The sequence below is a fragment of the Brassica napus genome, chromosome A1 (assembly GCF_020379485.1).
Source record: "Brassica napus cultivar Da-Ae chromosome A1, Da-Ae, whole genome shotgun sequence".
NCBI classification, from domain to species: Eukaryota; Viridiplantae; Streptophyta; class Magnoliopsida; order Brassicales; family Brassicaceae; genus Brassica; species Brassica napus.
In genome coordinates, this window is record NC_063434.1 from 26,578,245 (window position 1) to 26,603,588 (window position 25,344).

Genomic DNA, 25,344 nt, shown 5'->3' on the forward strand with positions numbered 1-25,344 from the left:
CTATATAATAATGGAGAAATTTAAAATTATGTAAGTAGCAATGATGTGATTTAGTTAATAAAATAGTGTAAGATTTTGGTATTACAAGATTACGTTTTTCAGGTGGACTGGTAAGAGAAGAAACTTTCAACCTAAAGAGCACTTCCAATGTGGGTTCTTCCCCTACATAGCCTTTCTATACATTGCCTTGAAGAGGCTAGGAAGCTTGAGATGGTTTTGGCGTCTTCTCTCCCACCAATCCCTGGATAAAGCAACAAAGCAGTCAAAGAAGACGAGATGACCAATAGTATAATGCATGCATGCGTATGTATATTTGAGAAAATGAAGGGTTTAATTAGTCAAATGTTCCGGAAACATCTGAAAATGAAACATCGCCATATCAGTTTCTACGTCTACATCCGTCTATTAATTAATTCCACGATCAACACATTTATTTTGGAGTTTCAGTAAGTCAAGGTTTTATTACAAGCTCAAGAGCCAACAAGACAAAGTTAAAATAATAACAAACCACCTCAAGAACAAAATAAACAAGCATATTAAGCTAGCTAGTGATCAAATGATACATATATACATTGCTTTATTTATTTGCAAGGAATCAATCTTATTTAGAGAGAGCAATAAGCCTTGAGAGCAGATAAATCCCTCGTATGGGTATCGGACCTATTGATGATGTTGAACTTGAAGTAAGCGTCAAAATTAAAAGGCTTATAGAGACGAGGATGTTCATCATCGACCATCTCCTCGAGTGCATTTATGAACAGTCCTTCTTTGGGAAGCACGAACAGTCCAGCCACGTGCCGATCTTTCTTTCCGGTTATTACCACACGGTGAAACGGAGGAAACACCCTACCATTCAGTAGTACCTACAAAACCAATATATGATGATGTTGATAGAATAATCAAAAATGATTTTACATTATTGAGACTCATGGAAGCTTAATTTTACATGAAGTGAAGCTCCGGCTATAACGAGGAAAGAAGAGTCTTGAGATGGCTTAGCTTTGATCCACTCTTCACCATCTTTGGCTTTGATCTCCACGCCATCTACTACGTCATTTTGACAAAGTATTGTAAGGAAATGGCTATCGGTATGAGGGTTGAGGCCTGGCTGCTCCTCTGCGTTTTCGTTAAGTCCTCTATATTTGATGAGACGAAAGTGCTTCCTCGCTGAGTTAAGGTGCTCCTCGACGTATTTCTCGAGACCGAAACTCTCCATGATCATCGTCCTCACCTTCACGTCTAATGCTATTAAATTTTCCGCGAATGACTGAACATTCTTGCTGCAAGAAAGAGATACAAAATTTACAGAAGTATTATTTATTTCACCTATTTTTGTATTAGAGTTTATTTATTTCATCTATGTTTTATATTTTTCTGTTGGGCATAAATTAAATTAGGAGTAATTCCACCGGGATATAGCAGGATGCCGATATCATGTTTCCAGGTTTCCAACTTCTGCCTTCTGGATCAGACGTTTCTCTTGTTTCCAAGTTAAAAAGAAAAAAAGAAAATATCCAGATAAACAGATTCTTTTTCACATCTCCAGATATAGTGAATATAACATAAGTCTCACCAAATGATATAAACATGGTTAAAACACTAAGAGAGAAAGCTATTGGATATATACAAAAAGTAGATATTTAAAACTAGGATTTATACTCTAAACATTGTATTCATGTTATTAAAATCAATAAAACACTATTTGATCTTTTTGATTGTTTTATTTCTTGTTTCCGTAGTATTAGAAAGAATCCAATATTATTTTAATTTGACATTTTCAATCCTGATAATTTATATATATATATACTTTCTAACGAGAAATGATATATAACATTGATTGATAATTAAAAACAAGGGCATATAATTAAGATAGAGAACCTGAAGGTGATGTTGCCTTGAGGCCAAAGCTTGTAGGTTAATTCGTCGACACTTTGAGGATTATTTGCACCGTCACAGCCAATAGCCTCGTATAAAGGTAGAGTCGGATGCTGACCAGCGTATCCTTTGTAGATTTTGTCAGACTTTGTTCTCAGTTTGGTTTCAACAGGTAAATCAAAAAATTCCTCCGAGGCCTCGAACAGCGCCTTCCGTAGCTCCACTGAAGCTCCGTTGAACAAGGCCTCGAAACATCCGTACTCTTCTAGGGCTGTTCGGACTTGGGCTCTCACCGACTCCCACTCTGGAGTTGCCGGTTTGAGGTTTGGAATCGAGAAGTCGATGACTGGAAGGGTTAGGTGACATTGGGTTTTCGAACTTATTGTCATTAGTTTTTTATTTTTTAAGAATTAAGAGTGTATTTTACCAAAAAATAAATAAATTAAGAGTGTAGTTTGTATTTGTGAATATTTTGAAGACTCGGTTGGTTATTATATAGCAAGATGAAGTTGATGTACTACCAAATCAATACAGTCACATTATAATTCACATGTCATGAATCACGGGTTGCGCTAAAAGTAGTTAATTAATACTCAATGTGTTAGGTAAATAACTATATAATAATGGAGAAAGTTGAAATTTGCGTAAGTCACTTACGCAATGATGTGATTTAGTTAACAAAACAGTGTAAGATCAAAAAACAGTGAACAACTGAGAAAGAATTGAGATGATTATGCAATATATTGGTCGCCCGTAACTGTCGCCACTGTTAATTAATCCACTTTAGTGGTTGCCGTAAAAAACAGCGGCTTCCATGACTGTCGCTGGCGGCCATTTTTCTGACGTGTCCTTTGATATTAGTCGATCGCTTTCAGCTGACGCTGCGGCTAAGAAACGAACAGGGCCTCATAATATTTTTATTGTCTAATTCTGCATCACTAACGGTCTTTGTGTGTCTCTGACTGTGCAGTGGGCATTGTCATCTACAAAAATAACGGTATTTTTATCCGCTTGGATTGACTTTACTCCATATGATCTTCTCCTCTGTCTTGTGCTTCCTTCTCACCAAAGTCCTTAAGGTGCTTTCCAATCTTGCAATGTATCTTCCTTTCTTTGTTTCATAAGTTAGATGAATGTTAAAGATTCTAACTTTTGGTCTCTCTTCTCCATGAAGATCTTCAAGGTTGAGGAGGGAATGACATTAAAAATGTAAGGACAACAAGGCTTTGTAAGCAATTTTGAATTCTATAACTCTGTACCTGAAAGGTAAGAAAGATTAATCGAGTTTTAGTCATGTACTTAATATATATATATATATAAATATAAATATATATGAACGTTGAGCGAATATATATCATTCAAATAAAGCCAGAATAAAAAGAATAATAGTCTATTTTATTTTATTTTTATTTTTCCTAAAATGTGGAGGTCTATCCATACTTTAGAAGAAAAAAACAAAAAGGCATTTACTAGCTTTAAAGTCCAATGCCTTAATCAGAGATTTACTTGCAAGGGACTTTTCGTTTCACCATATGTCATCTTCATCCAGTCGATCCATCTGTATGATCCATTCAGTTGATCCTTTTTTTTTTTGAATAACTAATAATTTCATTGCAAAGAAAAGGTTACTATAAAAAGTTCTACTTGCATCTCCTTTTCCATCCAGATAATCCATTCATATTTTGTGAGACTGTTTGTTTGTCTATCCATATGACTCAGCTCATCTAAGTCATCCGCATGAATTTGAGTTTGTTTCATTAATTTTATTTTCATCCACATGAGTTCAGTAAATAAATTATTAATATGCCCATGTTTTGATTTAATCATATTTTGATATTAATTTTTACTATATTAACTTTTATTATTTAGTCTAAAATATGTTTACATTGAAATTATTTTAAAATTTAGATTTTCCAGTTTTGGTGGAAAAATGAAAATTTTTGGTTTTGGAAGGAAAATGAGATTTTCGATTTTTGCAGAAAACACAATTTTTATGTTGGCGGGAAAATGAATTTTTAGGTTTTGGCGAAAAAAATAGGATTTTCCAGTTTTGGAGGAAAATAGGATTTTCTGGTTCTAGTGGAAAAATGAGATTTGTTGGTTCATGCGAGGAAACAAGATTTATAGGGTTTTCCAGAAAAACAAGATTTTTTTTTATTTAGTGGAAAACGTGATTTTTTTTTATTTTTTCGGGAAAACAAGAATTTTTTTTTTTGGTTTTTCTGGAATGGAATTTTCAAATTTTGACAGAAAAATGGATTTTTTTTTGGCTTCGACAGGAAAGCGAGAATTTTTGGTTTTAGCGGAAAATCCCAATTTTCGATTTTGGCGGAAAAATGGTTTTTTTTTTGTGGTTTTGCCGGCAAATGAGATTTTTGATTTTTGCGGGAAAACAACATTTTCTGGTTTTAGCGGAAAAACTGAATTTTCTTGTTTTGAAGGGAAAACATAAATTTCTAGTTTTGGAGGAAAAATACGATTTTTCGGTTTTGACAAAAAAACAAGATTTTTTTAGTTTTGGCAGGAAACAAGATTATTGTTTTTGCGGGAAAAAAGATTTTTTAGGTTTTTGCGGGAAAATGAGATGTTTTGGTATTGGCAAAAAAAAATGAGATTTTCAGTTTTGACAAGAAAAACGCTATTTTTTGTTTTGGCGAAAAAATACGTTTATGCGGTTTTGTCTTATTTTGGTGAGTGACAAAATGATTTTAGGTTTAGGTTTGTAATTTGTCAATTATATCAGGGGTATAATAGATATTATACCATTTTTGCAAAACATCCCCATCCAGATGGTTCAATTTGGATCAGCGAGTTGATTTTCGAAATTAAACCTAAATTTTTAAAACTCATCCAAATGAACCATCCAGATGAACCATCCAAATGACTTGTACTTTTAATGCCTAAACGAACAAAACTCTTATCTCCATCCGGAAGAGTCGTCTGGATGGAGAAACGAACAACCTCGAAATCAGAATGTTAATTATCCAAATAGAACATACGACTACAATACAAATTTAATTGAATGTGAGATAGTTTATGTAGAGTAACCGATAGATCAAGTCCAGAACTCACCAAGAGCTCGAGAACCGGTTAATCCAAGCCTAGAGGATGAGCACGAAAGAAAAAGGATCAACCCGAAGAAAAGAAATTCAATGGTGGATGATGATGAACATGATGAATATAGAGAATTAGTGTTTAGAAGATAATATTTGTGTTTGATTGATTCTCTCTTAAATGAGAAAGATTACATATAATGTTTACAACATTGATCTTTAGCCCATAACTTGTCTTGCTGGGAGCTGCTGTATCAAACCAAACCCAAAAGTTTTCTTACACATATCTCCGAGTTGTCTGATGAGTGCAAAATAGTCAAGAAGAAGTCTTGCCTTTGTTATGTTCAAGGATCATCTTTTATCTTCTGGTAATGGGTCCCACACATAAACAATACCAATCAAAATGTAAGGTATTTAAGAGAATTTTTGATGATTCAAAATAGAAGATATTTTTAATATCTAAGTAACTTTTTTATTTTATTATAAAGGTGCAACCAATTATATATTGTGGTGTTTTTTATAATTGGTCAACTTAATTTAAGTTTATATTTTTATTGATGCTTTTTATGGAAAAATGACATTCTTAATACTAGAGTTTTCATCCAAAACATCTTACATTTTTGAATGGAGGGAGTAGATTTTGTCAAACTTCCCATATAAGGATAAATAAACTCAAAACATGATCAAGAACACAAAAGCTACATAAGCAGAGCATATGATTGTTTGACTTTACTTCTCCGCAACTTCAATCCACTTCGATAGAGCTTCCATAGCCATCCTCAAAGACTGAAGCGCAGTCATAAATTCGTTAAAACCCCCCACACAGAGTTATTTAACAAGAGACATGAAGTTCTTCATTTTGTCTCTCTAGTCACTATGTCCATCAAACAACTTATTGGACCAATCCATTCCCATGTAACTTTGTGAAGAGAAAAAAACTCACCAGCTCATCGCCTCATCCTTTTTAGCAATATAAGCTGCATTTCTCTCAAGAACCCGTTTCTTCAATCTCTCACATTCCACTTTTTATTTATGAAGTTGCTTTCTTATCTGGCACACCTCCTCAGTTTTTTTCATCAATCAGAAATTTACTCATTTCTCATCAAAAATTGAAAATTTCCAAGGATTTTAAAATCAACACTTACTTATTACCCTGCTTATGGTTAGCGTACCACATTGCACCGGCTAGTAGTAGGAAAGCCTGGCTTGGTTTCTCCGCGACCTCTTCTACCAACACACGTTAAATGAATTGGCCAATCCTACCCTGCAAATATTAGTCGAACAAAATCAATACAAACCCAAATACGGGAGACGGAAGAATATCGTTTCAATTACATTAGCAACAGAGGATCCTACACTCCTCATCACCATCTTTTGGGTTTCCTTTCGTCCTGCCTAATCTTCATACTAAATCCAGTGATTCAAATAACGTGCCTCCATGAGAAATAGCAATGGTATAAGGCGGTTATCCCAAATTCTTATTTTCGAATTGCTTCTTGAAGACTGAAAATAAATTGACAGTAATATAACGTTCAAAAAAAAACATAACAGTAATACATCGCAGCATAATAAATTAGATTTGGTGAAGAGGACAGATATGTACCGTCTCTTAACTTACCTCAAAAGCCAGAATTTAAGGGTGGGTCTCTAGGTTTTGCTGTTTGGTTCCAAACGTTGGATTTCTTTCATATTCTGCAAAGTTTATGAATTTGCAAATTAAAATAAATTTAAAATGCATAGCTTTATCTATCACTTTATTTTATATATTTCTTTTTATCGTACTATTTAAAGTATTGAAGATTATATTTAGATTAGACCTGATATTTTTTTTTGATTCAGTTCATCTCAATTAGAAAAAACATTAAATATTTTAATTCTATTTGTCTCAAAAACTTCATTTCCATCTTTTTGTTCTGTTTGAATTAAGAAAATGCATCATAATTTGTTGGAAAAATTATTATTTTTAGGCCAAATAATGGAATTATGTCCCATTAGACTAATTTCATATATTTTATGTCCCATTAGGCTAATTATTTTCAAAATAGCAATAATTCCCTTAATTTCAGTTATAAATTAAAATTAACAAAACAATTGTTAAATATTAAAATATAATAAATAATTAAAGTAATTAGAATTAAAAACATTAAAATCATCAAATAAAAAAACTGATTATTTTCTTCCCATATTTTTTTTTTTGAAAAATCGATTTTTCATATATGGAAACTAAATATTTCCAAATAACTTCTTCATATATTTTTTGGAACTGATTATTCTTATTCATAGAATAGTAATGTGTAAATTTCAATTTCTACATGTTTTAGATTTATAGTAATCTGTGGATTTTGATTTCTACAAATTTTAGAACGATAGGTTAAGTGTCGAATGTGTATTCGAAATATTTATAGAGTATTATTATTTACGTAGATCACGTATTCTAAACATAGTAGTTTCAATGTAAAAAAGATTTTATTTTCTACTTCGTAGAATGCCAATTCTACTTTATGTAGAACATAATCTCAAATAATGATTTAGACATTTTTAGAACTGGAAAAATACCACTAAGTTCATATTTCATCAGTAATTACTATTTTTTCAATTTTTTTGGTTTGTAAAACTATTTATTTAATTTATTTTCAAAATTACTAGATGGCATTAGAAACAAATATGATACAAAATATAAATTAGTATAATGGGACATTGTTATCATTTTTGGCCTAAAATACAATTTTCCTAATTTGTTTTGGGCTTTGAAAAACGCTTTAAATTGCTGATCAATAAATTAGATTTAGTTTTGATTCAGTAACTCTGTTAATTTAGGTATGTTTGGATCACATATCAGTAGGAATGTTCAATATGGTAAAACTGAACCGTACCGAACCGAACCGAAATAGACAATATGGTTTGGTTTTGGTATATACCATATAAACCGAATGGATATAATTTTATAAAAACCGTAGGATTTGGATATGGTTTGGTATATAACCGATTAAACTAAATAAACCGAAAAAAACTGATTAAAAGTAGAAACATGTAAATATGTATCTATTTTATAACAATACATGAAAATATATTTGTTATATAAGTTAAATTTGTGTTAATAACTATTACCATAATTTTATAGTAATAAAGAACCTTAATTTGTAAAACACTTGAACTATAATTAAATAATAATACATCGCAATTCAAACATCTTATTTTCTAAGTCTTCTTTTGATTTTTTTGCTTTATTTTAGTATTCACTAAATTAATATGAAGATTATAAATTTGATGGACAATAATTAATAGAAAATTTTAATAACTTTTTTTCTTATCTGTAAACAAACTGAGTTTCGAGTTCAATTGAAAAAACATGACTTTAATTAACACTAATATTGAAGAGTGGAAAAACTTTTCTTTCATGTTTCTGTTTTGTTTCATATTTTTATTTTCAAAATTTTAAGCTTTCATTTTAGTTATAGATTTGATTATTTTATTTGATGGTAGAAGCATTTTTACTTTTATGTTCATTTATTTGAACATGTAATGTATTTTTAATAAATGATTGTGTTGATAATATGACTCTAAAATTCATATAATATGATTTCAAACTAAATAATTATGTTTTTTGGTATAAAATCGAATAAACCGAAAACCGACGGTATATAAACCGAACCGAACCGAAGTAAATATAGATTTAAAATGGTAGTTATATTTTACTAACCGAAATACCAAAAACCAAAAAAAACCAAACTTAAACCGAACCGATATCCGGATTGAACATTCCTACATATCAGTTCAAACGTCTTGTCCAATATAATTGTAGAATATAATCTACAATGCACTAATTCAAATCTCCACGTATATATAGAGTCTGGATGACAACATGCATGGACAACTGCAATGCAATATTAACAATAACAAAAATATATAGATATATAAGTATATGTAGAGATTTTTATTTTTATTAAATGTGGTGCGGTTTATAACATAGCCATAGAACAAAGCTTATATTTAGTTATATTTATGAATCAAATATTAATCTATACAGGTAGACAAGACTACGAAAAATTTGAGGAATTAGTGTTACTAAACACGAGGCTACAAAGTTACTAATTAGGAAAACAAAAAGTCGACCGCATATTCTAATGGCATGACGGAACATTTCAGGTAACATAGTTCGTAGTTGTTAGACGTCGTACCATATATAAAGCATTTTTTTTATATGTTAGCATAGAAGCCACAGATCGAAACAGATTAATGGACTACCTTCATTCTACGGCGGAGAAAAGTAGCTGATCCAATACGGCGTCGCATGGGAGCATTTTACCACTTCAAGCTTCCCGCCACCGTCTCATTGAGATATATATATATAAACAAAAAGTTTATTTTGGTATCTTCCTATATGAACTGAACCCTCTACTGGATTTAGATTGATGTAAGCTCTCTAAATCAGTGGCGAAGCCACAGCAAAGACAATGAGTGCATCCATAATTTTTTCTATTTGCATGACAAAATGAGAGAAAACAACTAGATAAAGTAGAAAATTGTTTTTATTGCACCCATCGATTCATTTGATACGCTTTGTACACCCCTAAGAAATTATATCTATATTCGCCCCTGCTCTACCATTTGCTGACGTTAGTTTACAAACTCTAGAACATGTAAATCTTCTTGTTGAAGAATGCTTTAAAGTATTTATTATACTTATACACGCATGTGATCATAAATATTCCACTTATCCACAAAATGAAATTCTTCTATTGGTTTCTGCGATCATCTACATATATTTCATTGTATTACCTAATAACATATTTCAATAACGTAGTGGAACGAATATAAACTATTCGAAATAAATCGGAAAGTGGATATTTTGAAATTTTGGTCAGCACATCTTGTAGATTATATTCTCTAATTCCAACTTTTAAACTTTATTCTTGATGAATTAGGGTTTTAGTCAAAATTCCCAACCATGCATATGGGAAATGGAATCGAAAATAAAATAATATACAAAATCTGTCGCATTTGTATGCCTATAAATACCAATGCATCTCAACTAGGCTTTACCACAACACATGAGTCAAAGAAAGAGAACACATTTGAAATAAGCAGCTCTAGATCGAGAGACAACGATGGGAGTCTCTGGCTGTATCAGAAGGTCTTGCATGAAGGAATAGAGAGTGGAATTGAGCCAAGGATGACTTGCCGGTTTATATACAATCGGTTCATGAACCATTGTTTTGGTCACATTCTCAGCCCTTTGGTTGTGTCTGGCAAGTTGACCTTGGCTCTGTTTCGTTCTCTATTTCTCCATGTTAGATTCCAGATATACGCATACTCATTTAGTCATATCTATTTTCTAGATTTGGTTATGGATGGGATTAACCGATCGTTTGAAACTGTCACGTCCTATGATACTCAAACCCTCCAAGTGATATACATTATATATTTAGATTTTGATGTTTGCTTCATGGTTAGCAACTCAAATATTAGTTTTCCATACTTCAAATATTCGTCTAGTTACAAACTTACAGTTAACTACTTCTAGGTCTTAAAAAGTTAAATAACTTTATTGATTAGATAAGACAAAACAAAAGGAATATTTCATGGTTAATGCGACGCGTGGTCGATGCTATAAATTTGATGCGATAATTAGTGCTACGAATTCATTACTATTCACATTTCAACTATATTCAGATTCTATTCGATCTGTCTTATAGGCTGGTCAAAATTCGTTTGGTCGCGCCAAGCAATAGATTGAATCATTTAGTGTTATAGTGTTTAGCATATATTTGTTTGATACAACTAGGTAAAGCTGTTAGTGTTTATGGATAGAACTCTCATGTTACGTAAGAATATCTTGCAAATCTGCCATTACTTTTGAAAAATACTCCGTGTGAATGAATTTTGTTAGTTAGAAAAAGAAAATTAACAGTCATATATGTTTGAAAACCGGAAATTTTATGAATGAAGACAACTCAATTTAGTAAACACCCTATATAGCATTTTTATTTATCACTTTAATCTAAACAAATATCAAAAGTCTAGTAATATCTGGTACGCAATTCCAAATTTAGATCAATGAAAGATTAGGGTAAACAAAACAATACAGTCACCTAAACTGAGACTGGGCATCATAATCATAGCTTGAAAATATTGAATGATTGAGCGGTTGTTTTGTCTGTACTATTATGAATTGTGTTAGAACGAACGCAAACCAACTCGAAAAAAAGAAACAAAAATTCGCAAAAGCGTATTGAGTCAAATACCCATTTAGAATTGTATATTATTATGTGAATCAATCAGCTTACAATTCCAGTTATAGTTATCTCGAAACACTATTTATTTTTCCCCTAAAAATACATATTTATCATAGAAAAAGTAATTTCACATTCCTTGTGTCTGTTTTACCCGTCTCTTTCAGTCATCTCTTCCTATAGACTAGCAGATTTGATACATGTAAGCAGTAAAAGAAAAGAACACATATACAGGAAGGCACACTTACAAAAACCTGTTTGATCAAAGGGAAAATGGAATAAAGAGTAACTGATACTAAGCTTTTTCTCGCTAATGTTAATTCCATAGTTTTTTGTTTAACAAATGTGATACAACTTCTAAATTAGAGATATTAGACCGAAGTGGTTAGGAATCAAATGTGAATAAAAGACACTATAATATTCATAACAATTATAACGCTGTTTGTTTCACTATCTGTCATCTCCATTCATTTATATGATTTTGTTAAATTCTTTGTTTGTCCATCCAGATGGTCTATATGAATCATCTAAATGGATTTATGTTTATTTTCATTTTTATTCATATAAATTTAGTAAACAAATTACAAAAATACCATTGTTTAGATTTAATCATATATTATTTTGTTTCACTATATTAATTATTATTAATCATCTAAAATATAATTATTCTAAAATATGGTTTTAGAGGAGAAAAATACATATTCACAATTTTGGTCAGAAATTTGATTTTGCAGTTATAACGAGGAAAAATAATTTTGTGAGTTTGTTAGGAAAAAGTATTTTAGTTTTAGTTTTAGTGTGAAAACATGTTTTTGAGGTTTTGGCGAAAAATATGTTTTGTGATTTTGGCGGAAAAGTGCAATTTTACGTTTTTAGCGGAGAAAATGCGTTTTTGCGGTTTTGCATGAAAAAACGCTTTTGCGGTTTTGGCAGGAAGATACGCTTTTGCGGTTTTGGCAGGAAAATACGCTTTTGCGGTTATGGCGAGAAAATGCGCTTTTGCAATTTTGGCGGAAAATGCGTTTTTGACAGGAAAATACATTTTTGCGTTTTTGATGAAAAAATGTGCTTTTACACTTTTTGCATGAAATACGTTTTTGCGTTTTACGTTTTTTTTTTGCAAAAAAATGTGTTTTCGCGTTTTTGTCAAGAAAATACTATTTTGCGGTTTTGGCGGGAAACTACGATTTTACATTTTTGGCGGCAAAATATGTTTTTGCATTTTGGCAAGAAAATGTGCTTTTGAGTTTTTGTCTGGAAAATGCGTTTTTGGGTTTTGGTGGCAAATGCTCTTTTCCGGTTTTAGGGGGAAAATATGTTTTTTTTTTGTGTTTTTAGGGAAAATGCATTTTTGCATTTTTGGCGAAAAAATGTGTTTTTGCATTTTTGGCGAGAAAATGCATTTTTGCATTTTTGGCGAGAAAATGCATTTTTGCATTTTTTGGCGAGAAAATGTGTTTTTGTGTTTTTGGTGAAAAATGCATTTTTACTTTTTTTGGCGGGAAAATGTGTTTTGCGCTTTGGCAAGATAATGTGATTTTACGTTTTTTCTTTGGAAAATGTGTTTTTGGGTTTTGGCGGAAAATGCCCTTTTGCGGTTTTAGCGGGTAAATGTGTTTCTGTGTTTTTGGCAAAAATGTGTGTTTTTAACATTTTTGGCGGGAAAATGTGTTTTTGCATTTTTGGCGAGAAAATGTGTTTTGGTGAAAAATGTATTTTTACTTTTTTGGCGGAAAAATGTATTTTGCGTTTTAGCCAGAAAAAATGCATTTTCGCATTTTATTGGGAAAATGTGTTTTTGTGGTTTTGTTCGGAAAATGATTTTTTGCGATTTTCTTGGAAAAATGTGTTTTTGCGTTTTTAGCGAAAAATGCGTTTTTGCGTTTTGGAGAGGAAAATGTGTTTTTTGTTTTTGGTGAAATATGTGTTGTGATTTTAGTGGGAAAATATATTTGTATGGTCTTGGTGAGAATATATGTTTTGTGGTTTTAGTAGAAAAATGTATTTTTTTGCGGGTTTATCATTTTTTATTAAGTGATAAAATGTTATTAGGTTTAGGTTTGTAATTTGTGAATTATATCAAAAGTATAATAGAAATTATACCATTTTGATAAAATAATCTCCATTTAAATGGTTCAATTTTGTTTAGATCAATGAACTTTAAAATCAAACTTGGATTTTTAAAATTCATCTAGATGATCTATTCAGATGAATCACAATTTTAATTCTAAACAAACAATACTTTCACATATGGTGAAACAAACATCCCTTTTATATATAGACCCCTTGAAAAAGAAGTTTGGAAGCGAGTTTCTAAATCAAACCACACATAAAGCCCATTTGAAAAAGAAGATTGGAAGCCAGTTTCCAAATCAAACCACACATAAAGCCGATTTACATTACTGAATTAGTCAACCACAAGCGTTGGTTATTTGACTTCTAGAGTGCAATTAGGTTATTGTCATATTGATAAGTACTAACCTTAAATAAGCACTAGATTATGACCCGTGCGTCATGTTTTTTATAACTTTATATTGTTCTTAATATGAATATGTTATTATACTATAGGAATGAAATTTATTTATATTGTTAGTGCGACTATGCATGTTAAGCCCAAACAAATGAAATATTTGACTTAATGAAACGTAAAGTGTAAGGAGATGAGACATGACACGCCTAGAGCTTTCGACTTTCTGACGTGTCCGCCTACGTGGCACGCATAGGAGAGATGAAACTCTATTATATATATAAAGATAACTGACTTAGGGCCTGACTGGTTCAAACGCAGCGGCAGCGGTTGCGAGAGTTTGTGAATGCGGATAGTTGCGGTTTCTATCGGTTTTAAGAGATTTATATGACTGGTTCTGCGGTTATAAATTGGTACAAGATACTTATGACTGGTTAATTACCAAACATATCACAGGTTAAATAATAAATTAACAATATTTAAATTTTATATAATTATGAAAATATCAAAAATCATAATATTATATTAAGCATAAAAATTATAATTAGAAAATTATAGTTTTTTTTTGTCATCAACTTATACAGACTCATACTGACTCTGTGAACCAAACTGGTAGATCTTGATCCATGTGAACGACGAAAGACGGTTGCTTCCTGACACTGCGTGCTAGGCTATCCGCCTTTGAACGACGAAAGACGGTTGCTTCCTAAAACCGGTACAGTTTTAAATTTTAAAAAATTATAGAAAATATTTTTATTTTAAAATTTTGATAATATTAGCTAAAATATAATAGATATAATTTAGTATTTTTATAATTCCAATTTAAAATTTTTGATTAATAGTTTTATTTTTTTGCATTTATATTGTTTTTAAAATAGAAAAATATCATCATTCCGCAACTACCCGCAACCGCAAACGCTAGTTGGAACCACATTTTGAATTTATGAAGTTTAGAGCGGTTTGAAATAGTTCAGAACGATTTGATTGATTGTCGCAAAACGCTAATAACCGCTAGCAACGTAGCGGAGAAACCAGTCATACCCTTAGTTCCAATTAAATTGGTATGTCAAATAATGTTGTAAAGAAATGGAAATTAATAAAAAGATTAACATGTTTCCAATAATTTAGTGATAGTATATATGAAAAGAATATTCTGGTTGATCATATAAGAATATCGACTGGATTTGAAAGATTGATACGCTTGGGTTAATGTGATAGCTTGAAAACAGGGGCTGTTTTGGAGTGATTCAGATTTTTGTGTTATTTGGTGGAGCTAATTTAGTTTTGTGTCTCAAAAACATTTTTTCAATATAATATTTCTATTATAAACGGCAAAAGATCTCCACTAAAGAAAGTTGTAATCAAGTCAAGCTAAATTCCTTAATATTACATATTCTAAGAAAAAAATTGTTTTAAAAAGATCTATTTTTTACATTTTCAAGACATGTTTTATTAACTAATTGCAAATTTCAAAAAACTTAATTATACTTACTGAATTATTATTGGTTTAAAATTATGAAACAAAGATAAACACAAAAATATGCAAATTTAATATATTTTATTAAAATGTGTGAAAAATCTAGAATATGTAACATTAAAAAACAGAGGGAGTAGTATTTTAAAAAAGATTGTGGAGCTAACTAATATTAAGGAAGTGGTTATACAAACCACGGATTGTATCCGGTTTGCTACAGACAATTTTAGTGTTGTAAGGCGGTTTGTTAATGGTGAATTTATTAAAAGGGGATAAATAGATAGGTAAAGCGTTAAACGATTTGTTTTAATCTAATGGCATGGATAAGTAATTGTTGAGGAAAACTCAAGGTTATTTTCTATTTGTACTCCTGTTTTAATAGTTTAGATACTTATAATTTATGGACGTTTCAGGATGTGCGTGTCCCGTCGTGTGTTGGTTATGTGTTGATTATTTTACTTCTAGAGTGCAATTAGGTTACTGTCTTAAACCAAAAAATTAGGTTATTGTCGTCGTGTGTACGTTATTTATATATTTATGTCTCTAGTTAGGTTTTTATTTAGTTATATAACTACTTCTAGCTAAATGTGGACGCAATTGTACACGGTACGTGACTCGGTGAGAAACCTCCTCCACCATAGAATTACTTTCCTCTATGGGGGTGAGATCTTCCAAGAGAGGTATGACGGCTGGTGGAAAGTGGTTCGTTCTCCGATCTCAGAGACGACACGTTGCAAGGTTCATAACACCAGAGTGGTCAGCTGGAGTTTACAGAAACTATTACTCTCTTACAAACAAGATCTACAGAAACTATTACTCTCTAAAACTCTCTTACAAACAAGATCTAAAGTAACTATTACTCTCTAACTAACAAGAGTTTACAGAACTAATACTCAAGATCAATAAAAGAACTATACACTCTTACAATTAAGAGTTTACGAATCCTGAAAACAACAATTAGATAATAATTTAGGTAAGGTTTACTGAGAGGATATATCTAACTTCGTAAATAAAAATAAATAAAAAACTTCGTAAATCAATTGCATTGCACCTTTGCCAATTGCCACTTTGAAAACATCAAAATAATATAAGTTGAATGTAGGGACGTTAAACAAAATGGTTAGTCCAAATAGGTCTAAGACCCATCGTATTAAAAACGAGAGTGCACGTTGTTAAAATTGGGCTTTACTGTTAAGACGATTATATCTCAATGCAATTGACTAGGATCTCAATTATATCCTTCAATTTGTTGGAATGTGGGAATATTGGTTTGGTTATACGAACAACATAATAAAGATTTCTGATTCTGGTTGGGCTTAGAATCTTTTAGACTCACACAAAAACATTTATTGAAGTCTTCATATCTTAACATGTATGATTGATGAGGATTTGAATGTGATGCAAATCTGTTGTGATCCGTAAATTGATACACGAAGTGACGAAGAAACGACTAGAAAAATGAGGAAGAGATCAAGATGGATGATTTTGTTCTACTAGCTGTAAAACGGCAGCAAAAGGTAGAGAAAGGTAAACAGTCACGATCTCGATTACAGATATTGTGTTTTGCATATTTTAGTTATGATAATTAATATGGTTAAAGATAATGTTTTTACCCGAGCTGAAATGTGGATGGACCGACCATAATGTAGAAAATATTATAGTTCATGTTTGTTTTGTTACCGGTTTAAAAATTAACTAGATTTTGATCCGCGTTTTCCAAGCGCGGGGTTGTTGGATTATATTATAATACAAAATTTTATTATATTGAAAAACATAATTTTTAATAACTATATAATCTACAAATTAGTTTATTTGAGATTTTATATGTACATTTTTACGTAAGTTTCTTTTCGACATGAGAATTATATCCGGATAAAAAAAAGAAACCGAACTGACCTAAAATTATAGGTTTAGTTCAGGTCCAGAGAAGATAACCTATTGGGTTTTTTTGACCCGCATGTCTTTGTTTGAGTCCGGGTCCTATCCTAGACCCGATCATAAATATGTGTTTATTAGGTATATATGGATATTTCGAATATGTTTCCGGTATTATGGATATTGTTTTTAAGTTTTTGGTTTACGATTAGAGTTTTGATTTCAGGTAAATTTTTCAAATTAAAAAAAAAAATTGGATATATGGATAAAATTTTGGGTATTTTTCAGTTCATCGTGTCAGATTTTGAATAAGATTTTAAATTTTTAGGTATTTGAATTTTTTTAGTATTTGTTTGGAGTTTCAAATACTTTTCGTGTTTCAGATATTTTTCAGATTTTTATATATTTCGAATTCTTTTAGGATTTTAAATACCCGAACAAATGTGGACCCATTACGTCCATATCAGGTCCAACAACCTTTTGATATATATTTTTAACGTTATTGTACAAAAAAATGGTTGATGAAATATTTTTCTGAGTAAAGGTATCATAAGAAATAATATTAAGATATGTTAAAAATATTTAAAATATTGTATGTTTAGAATGATTAATATATTATCAGAAAAATAATAAATAGTTATATATAACTCCAATAAATTTTTTATATTAGATTTTTTAAAACTATTTTCCTTTTAATAGTATTGATTCGTTTTAAGTGAAAAGTATATAAAAGTATAATATCTAAACAAATTATTCTTAAAATCTTGAATAATCAATACTGATATCGTGAAGTCGGGTTAGCTTTAATAGAACCAATGAATTTCTTCATTTTTGTGAAGGTAACATGAATATTCAGAAAAATTATTTTTAAATATGAAAATATTATCAAACTATAGACAGTTGAAAGTTTAGTATATGATATGAGATTTTAGTAGGAAAATTTATATATGATATGATTACTTTATTATAAACGAAAGAGGAAGTTAGAAGGTACACATATATGTCTTGTAATTTATCTTGTTTTAAATCATATATTATATGATAAAAGTGATAATATAAAACATTAGTTTCAATGCTTTTACGATTAAAAATCAAAATGATAAATATAGTAATAGTAATGATTAGGATTTATGAGTGAGTTTTAAATAAATAAAAGAATTGACTAAATTATTGTTAGAGAAATATATGGTAACATATTGTTAGTATAAATTTAAGGTAAGACCAAAAAATAATAAATTAAATGAAAAGGTCCAAACAACTTTTATAAGAAGATTTTTTCAGACTCCTTCCCTTTTAATAGTACTGATAAACACTTACCAAGTTAACAAACTAAATAAAACTCATTTATAAATATAATTTTGCTAGCTTTTATCTTAACTTAATCATGCTTAAGTTCTTTTCTTGTTTAACTTACTTATATTAACACCAAATTCCATACAATTAATGAAAAGAAGAAGTGTTCATATAAAGTCCATTGAATATACAAAAACTTAAATGGGAATAGATTATTACTCTTCCGGAATTTTCATCATTGAAATTAGGTTGGAATAAAATCGTAAACTCGTCGTATATTTAATTTCTGCCACAAACAAAATTGTTACTAATTGGTTAGACAAATATAAAAGAAGTATGTGTTAAATTTTATCTTTTTAAACTAGGACCAAATTAGTTGTCGGTATTGCTTTCATGGAAAATTGTTGGTTTTGCTCCATATACCCCAATTAACAAAAACAAAATAGGTTGGCACAATCCATAGCAAAACGAATGCAGTTATTGAGATTGAAAAAAAAATATTTTTATATAATTTTGTTTAACAAAATAATTTTTGATCCATTTTGATTCGATCATTTGATATGCTCTTGGAGATAAGTTGAGATTATAAAAAAAGAGAAGCGAACCAAACAAACCTGCTCAAGTGGAGAAGGCAAAATATAAGATTGCCGGTTGCATGTTCCCCGAAACTCAATCTCAATGTTTTGTCTCCTTTCAACAACTCTCCTTTTTTCATGCTCACCTTTCTCCCTTTTATACTCTTTCTTTTAGATTGTGTTGAAGCCTATTAAACAATAATGTCAAGTTACATTAAATAATTTCATTTAGGGGATAACAAATTATTAATCAACAGCTAGCTGTGCTTACTGCGTTTCTTACTGATATCTTGCATATTTGCATTGTTTTATCCATTCATCCATTAGCATTTTCATCATATAGATTAGGATTTAGCCATGTCTAGGTTGCATTTTGCATTCATTGTCCTCATTAGGTGTTGGAGTGCCACATGGAGTTCTTGGGGACATTTGGATGCATTTGGAGCTTAAAGGACGTGAAACAGGTGATCATTGGACGAGCAGAGCATGGGAGCGAGGTTCCGCAGCGACGTCATGAGGTCGCTCCAAAGCACCTCTCAGAGCGACCTAGCTAGAGCGACCCCGTGAAGTCGCTCGCCATATTCATCCCGTAGGAAGCCCAGAGCGACTTGCCCAGAGCGACGCACCGAGGTCGCTCGCATCTCACACCCTTCTCGAAGCGACCTCCCAAAGCGACACCCCGAGGTCGCTCGCGTCTCTATGGCGAGACGACACGAAGCGAAGCCTGGAGCGACCTCTCAGAGCGACCTACCAAGGTCGCTCCCGATCCAGAGCGACCCGTTGGAGCGACACACCAAAGTCGCTCGCGACCTCTCGCCCGGACACACCAAAAATCGGCCCTGGAGCGACTTCCCGGAGCGACACCTGCAAGTCGCTCCGCGTTATTTTGCTGCCGAAAATCATGATTTCTTAAGGACCTTTTTGCAATTTATTTTGGACGTTTTGCACTTGGAAAAACCTATGTTTTAAACATCTTTTGTAGCCACCAGGGCAGATTATCTTTTATCTTTTGATCTATTGAGAAAGACACAAGAACTCTCTTGAGAAGTTCATCTCTTGGATTTTGATTGTTATGTTCTTGTGTTCTTGTTGATTTCTTATCTATTTCTTTACATGATTAATCTGAAATCCAATATGGGTTTAAGAGGAATCATGGAGATTAGTGAGTAATCACCTTTTGAATTCATGGGTTAGGGAGATTAAGGGTGATTAGGTTAGAGCTAGGATGTTTTAGTGTAGATCATTCATATTTCCTTGCTAGTAGAGTAATCATAATGCATCTTCTGAGTTGGCCACTCAGTTGTTGATCCTTAGGCATTTCTCACCCGAAAGGTGTTCGATGAAATGCCCGAGACAACTCTCCTAGGCTTTTAGTATACTTTGCCAAAGACATTTGTTGTTAAAGGTACTAAGATAGCTAATAGACTTGTTAGTAATGATTGCTTTCATATTATTCAACCAAAGACATTTGATGTTTGAGATATGTTAGCAAATGAGCATTCATCTAGACATAGAGCTTGCTTAGAATTGTGTCTAGGCTTAAGGTTGATAGTTTGATTGATCATCTGCCATCCTTAGTTCGATACTTGATCACCCAAGGTCTAATCCCTATACCCATGAGTTCTCTTTTCCTTTAGTCAAGAAAGTATCATTCTGTTATTGCTTTCTAGTTTTAGTCATAGTTTAAAACCCTTCTAAATCATTGGTTGCACTTAGATTAAGTGAGTACTTGCATTCTCAGTGCTTTGATATCCCTCAGAACTGGTTCGACAATCTTCTATACTACAACATTTGTCTTAGGAGCCTTGAAAACTCCTAACATCAAATTGGCGCCGTTGCCAAATTCTGAGTAGATTTGAACATTGAGATTTAGTCACTTGCTTGAGACTAAGTCATTTTTATTTTCTTTTGTTACTGATTCTCTTTCTTCACCTCCCTTTAATCTACAGGTGTATGAACTTGAGGAGCAGGGGTCCATCAAACCTAGTTCCAATAGCTGCAGACATCAGAGCTTTAGAGAGAGAGTGTGCTAGAAATAGAAGAGAAGAAGAGCAACAGGCTCACTTGCAGAGATTGAGTACTGATATGGGAGACATACCTCAAAACCAACAGCGAGCAGCTCGACCCATTGGCACTTACGACCGCCCCAACATTCATGGTCATAGATTGGGAATCCGAGCACCCGCTGTGGCAGCCAACAACTTTGAGATCAAATCAGGACTCCTCAACGTGATCGAGAACAACAAGTATCATGGCTTGGCTCTAGAGGATCCATTTGATCACTTGGACAGGTTCGACAGCTACTGTGGGTTGTCAAAAACCAATGGTGTGTCCGAAGATGCCTTAAAGCTCAAGCTATTCCCTTTCTCTTTGGGGGATAAGGCACGTCAGTGGGAGAAGTCTCTACCCAGTGACTCCATCACTACTTGGGATGACTGCAAGAAAGCATTCTTGGAGAAGTTCTTCTCTACTTCAAGAACTGCTAAGCTGAGAAACGAGATTTCCAGCTTTCAACAGAAGAACTTGGAAGGCTTCAGTGAAGCCTGGGAGAGATTCAAGGGCTACCAAGCTCAATGCCCACACCATGGCTTTTCTAAGGAGAGCTTGCTGAGCACATTCTACCGTGGTGCTCTTCCTAAGTACAGAGCCAGACTGGATACAGCTAGCAATGGGTTCTTCTTGGGGAGAACTGAGGAGGATGCAGAAGAACTGGTTGACAACATGGTAAAGAGTGATGCAGTCTACAGTGGAGACCACGACAGAAGCAGTAGAACTGAGGATAAGCAAACGAGGAAGGAGTTGAAAGCTCTACAGGATAAGATAGACATCCTCCTTGCTGATAAAGCTACCCAAGAGCAGCTGCACTTTGTCGGCAACCCAAGCCAAGAGACACCAGCTATTGTCCATGAAGTTGAGGGTTTGGAAGGTCAGGAAGAGCTGTGTTTCATCAACAACAATGGTAGCTGGTACAAGAAAGAACCCAACTTTCAGTACAACAACTACCAACAGAAGTCCTATTCCAACAACCAGCAGAGTGGCTATCCGCCAAGAAACAACCAGCAAGGCAGCTATCAGCCTCAGCAAAACCCCTCGTCTGGTTCCTCTGCTCCTCAAGAGAGCAGCACTGATACCTTACTGAAGCAAATCTTGGAGTCTCAGACTAGAAGTGAGAAGCAAGTTGGTTATGAGTTGAAGAACCTTCATTCCAAGATTGATGGGAGCTACAATGAGCTCAACAACAAATTCTCACACCTTGCTTCTACAGTCAGGAATTTAGAGAATCAATTTGCTTCCATGAACACTCACCAGAATCGCCAGCAAGGATCTCTACCTGGAAAGTCTGACCAAAATCCCAAGGAGGCCAAAGCTATCACCCTTAGGAGTGGTAAGCAGTTACCTCCTAGAACCCTCACCAAGGATGCTGAGAAATTAGGTGAGGGGGTTGCCATCAACATAGATGATGAAGTGGTGATTGTTGATGAGAAGATCAATGACGAGATCTTGGAGAAGATAGTGGAAGCCAAAGGTAAAGGAAAGGTTGGAGAGGAGAAGAAGACAGTAAAGGATGGTGAAGTTGTTACTCCAGCAAGTGAAAGTTCTTTTGTTCCTCCTCCCTATGAACCCAAACTTCCATTCCCTGGTAGATTCAAGAAGCAGCTGCTAGAGAAATACAAAGCTCTGTTTGAGAAGCAAATGAGTGAAGCTCAGGTTGCAATGCCCATCATCGATGCTTTCATGTTGATTCCTCAATACAACAATTTCCTGAAAGATGTTGTAGCTGCAAAGAAGAAGGAGATGGAAAGCATGATGAATCTTACCCATGAGTGCAATGCCATCATCCAGAGGCTTGATGTTCCAGAGAAATTAGAGGATCCAGGAAGCTTCACACTACCTTGTGCTCTTGGACCTATGGTATTTGAGAAAAGTCTCTGCGATTTGGGAGCTAGTGTCAGCTTGATGCCTTTGTCTGTTGCAAAGAAGCTTGGATTCACTCAGTACAAGAAGTGTAGACTCTCTCTGGTGTTAGCTGATCGTTCAGTGAAGTACCCTGTGGGCATCTTAGAGGACCTCCCTGTGAAGATTGGAAGGTATGAGATACCTACAGATTTTGTGGTGCTTGAGATGGGTGAGGAGGCTCAAGATCCATTGATTCTAGGAAGGCCATTCTTAGCTACAGCAGGAGCTATTGTTAATGTGAAGGAAGGCACGATTGATCTCCATTTGGGTAAAGAGAACATCCTCCACTTTGACATCAAGAGGAAAATGAGGAAACCAACTGTGTTCGGGCAAGCCTTCTACATTGAAGAGATGGACACCCCTGCTGATGAGCACCTTGAAGAGTTACCACCTGAGGACGACGAGGAGGGAGCATCTCCCTCTACTCATTCCCTATAGAAGGTAACCCACCACACTCCCTTGTATATACCATTTCATTTTTGCATATTAGTCTTCTTTTCGGTATCTCTCTCTCTACTTGACGACACAGAGACTGTGTCACTCAAGTTTGGGGGAGGTACCAAGTATTTGATCATGTTTGCTTTGATGTTGTTTCATTGAGTCATGCATGGCATACCTATTTGCATAGATAAAAAAAAAAAAAAAAATCAATCATTTAGTTTGCATCATTTGCATTTTTAGGAGAGTCTAGAGCATATAGGTTGCATTCACTTGCATTGGGAGCAATGATTTGAATGCCTTGTAAAGAACACTACGTTGCACTTGACTAGCTTTTGCACCTCTCAAAAAGACTTGTATGTTTCGAGCCTTGAAAACTCTTCCTGAAACTTGTTGATTGCTGAAACTCAGTCTTTGAAGCCAACTACAACCTTATTAGAAATGAATGAACTTAATGCTTCTTGCTTAGGGTCCCTTGTGTACTGAGTCATGGCTATACACACTGGAGTTGTCACATCTTTTATGCCAATCTTTTTGACAAACTCTAGTGGTAGACCACTCCCAAAACCTTTCCTTCCTTTTAAGCTTTCATTGTTTGATGAGTGAGGCCTTCTTCGGAAAGTCTTACATGCGCATAATGTTGAGAGTATCGGGAACGACAATGCTTGATCTTCATTTTTGCTAGATTGGACACTCTTTTGTCTAGCTATAGGTGGGAGGGTGAGTGTTGTGATCATGATTTGGGAGAAATGAAAAATAAAAAGGATAGACTCTTTGTGCTTAAGTGAATCGATTTTCTGGGATAAGTAGAGAACCTCTAGCTCTAGTTTTGAAAAGTCTTGGCCCCCAACCTAAAAAAAAAAAAAAATATATATAAAAAAAAAAGAAATCGAAAAAAAAAAAAGAAAAAGAAAAGAAAAAGGGGGCTAGCAAAGTTGTTAGGAGCTAAGAAATGTTTTGAGGTTGTGAAAAATCCCTTGTAGATTTCAAAGAGAAGGAGTTAAAGTTCTTAGGATCTTTTGGTGAGAGATGTGAGTAGGGTTTGACATTGGGAAATGATTGTGTGATTTGTATGTTTGGGAAAAGGGTAGAACAATGGAGATTGAGCATTGTATGCATGAGTTGGTCCCTTTCTTAGATATATTATGTGCAATGTCAAGGCTACTTGTTTTGAGAGTAAACCACCTTAAAGATCATATGTTTTGAACCTCTTGAATCACTTGAATAAAAGCCTTCCCTTACCCAACCAAATGACTTGGACCAACTGACCATTTGCAAGAATTCACCTGATGTTTTGTGCTTAATGAATGTGAGAGTTGGTTGATTTGAATGTGTGGATGCTTGATGATGAGTGTAAGAACAAAAAGAGTTAAGATAGGCCTAGAGAAGCTAGAGTGTAATAAGAGAGTGTGCTAGTTGTGTTTCTTTTGGCTATGTGCTCCCACCTTCAACCTCTCTCCCTATGAGTTCTAGAAAGTTCACTTGTGGACAAGTAAAAGAACAAGTTTGGGGGAGTTGATATCTTGCATATTTGCATTGTTTTATCCATTCATCCATTAGCATTTTCATCATATAGATTAGGATTTAGCCATGTCTAGGTTGCATTTTGCATTCATTGTCCTCATTAGGTGTTGGAGTGCCACATGGAGTTCTTGGGGACATTTGGATGCATTTGGAGCTTAAAGGACGTGAAACAGGTGATCATTGGACGAGCAGAGCATGGGAGCGAGGTTCCGCAGCGACGTCATGAGGTCGCTCCAAAGCACCTCTCAGAGCGACCTAGCTAGAGCGACCCCGTGAAGTCGCTCGCCATATTCATCCCGTAGGAAGCCCAGAGCGACTTGCCCAGAGCGACGCACCGAGGTCGCTCGCATCTCACACCCTTCTCGGAGCGACCTCCCAAAGCGACACCCCGAGGTCGCTCGCGTCTCTATGGCGAGACGACACGAAGCGAAGCCTGGAGCGACCTCTCAGAGCGACCTACCAAGGTCGCTCCCGATCCAGAGCGACCCGTTGGAGCGACACACCAAAGTCGCTCGCGACCTCTCGCCCGGACACACCAAAAATCGGCCCTGGAGCGACTTCCCGGAGCGACACCTGCAAG

The 25,344-nt window shown here is 33.8% G+C and overlaps 1 protein-coding gene and 1 non-coding gene across 2 annotated transcripts; both read right to left on the reverse strand.

The window, feature by feature from the left end:
* Positions 1–413: 413 nt before the first annotated feature.
* LOC106380574 (probable 2-oxoglutarate-dependent dioxygenase AOP1) lies at positions 414–2,351 on the reverse strand. The gene is made up of 3 exons (XM_013820364.3): positions 1,879–2,351; positions 947–1,280; positions 414–863 (listed from the first exon to the last, which is right to left on the reverse strand). The coding sequence occupies exons 1-3, from the start codon at positions 2,262–2,264 to the stop codon at positions 606–608; spliced, it is 978 nt and encodes a 325-aa protein (XP_013675818.1). The 5' UTR covers positions 2,265–2,351; the 3' UTR covers positions 414–605.
* An 18,978-nt stretch (positions 2,352–21,329) lies between these two features.
* Positions 21,330–21,436, reverse strand: LOC125579461. Its single transcript, XR_007317519.1, has one exon. It is a non-coding gene; the product is annotated as a small nucleolar RNA R71 (small nucleolar RNA).
* Between the last annotated feature and the right edge of the window lie 3,908 nt (positions 21,437–25,344).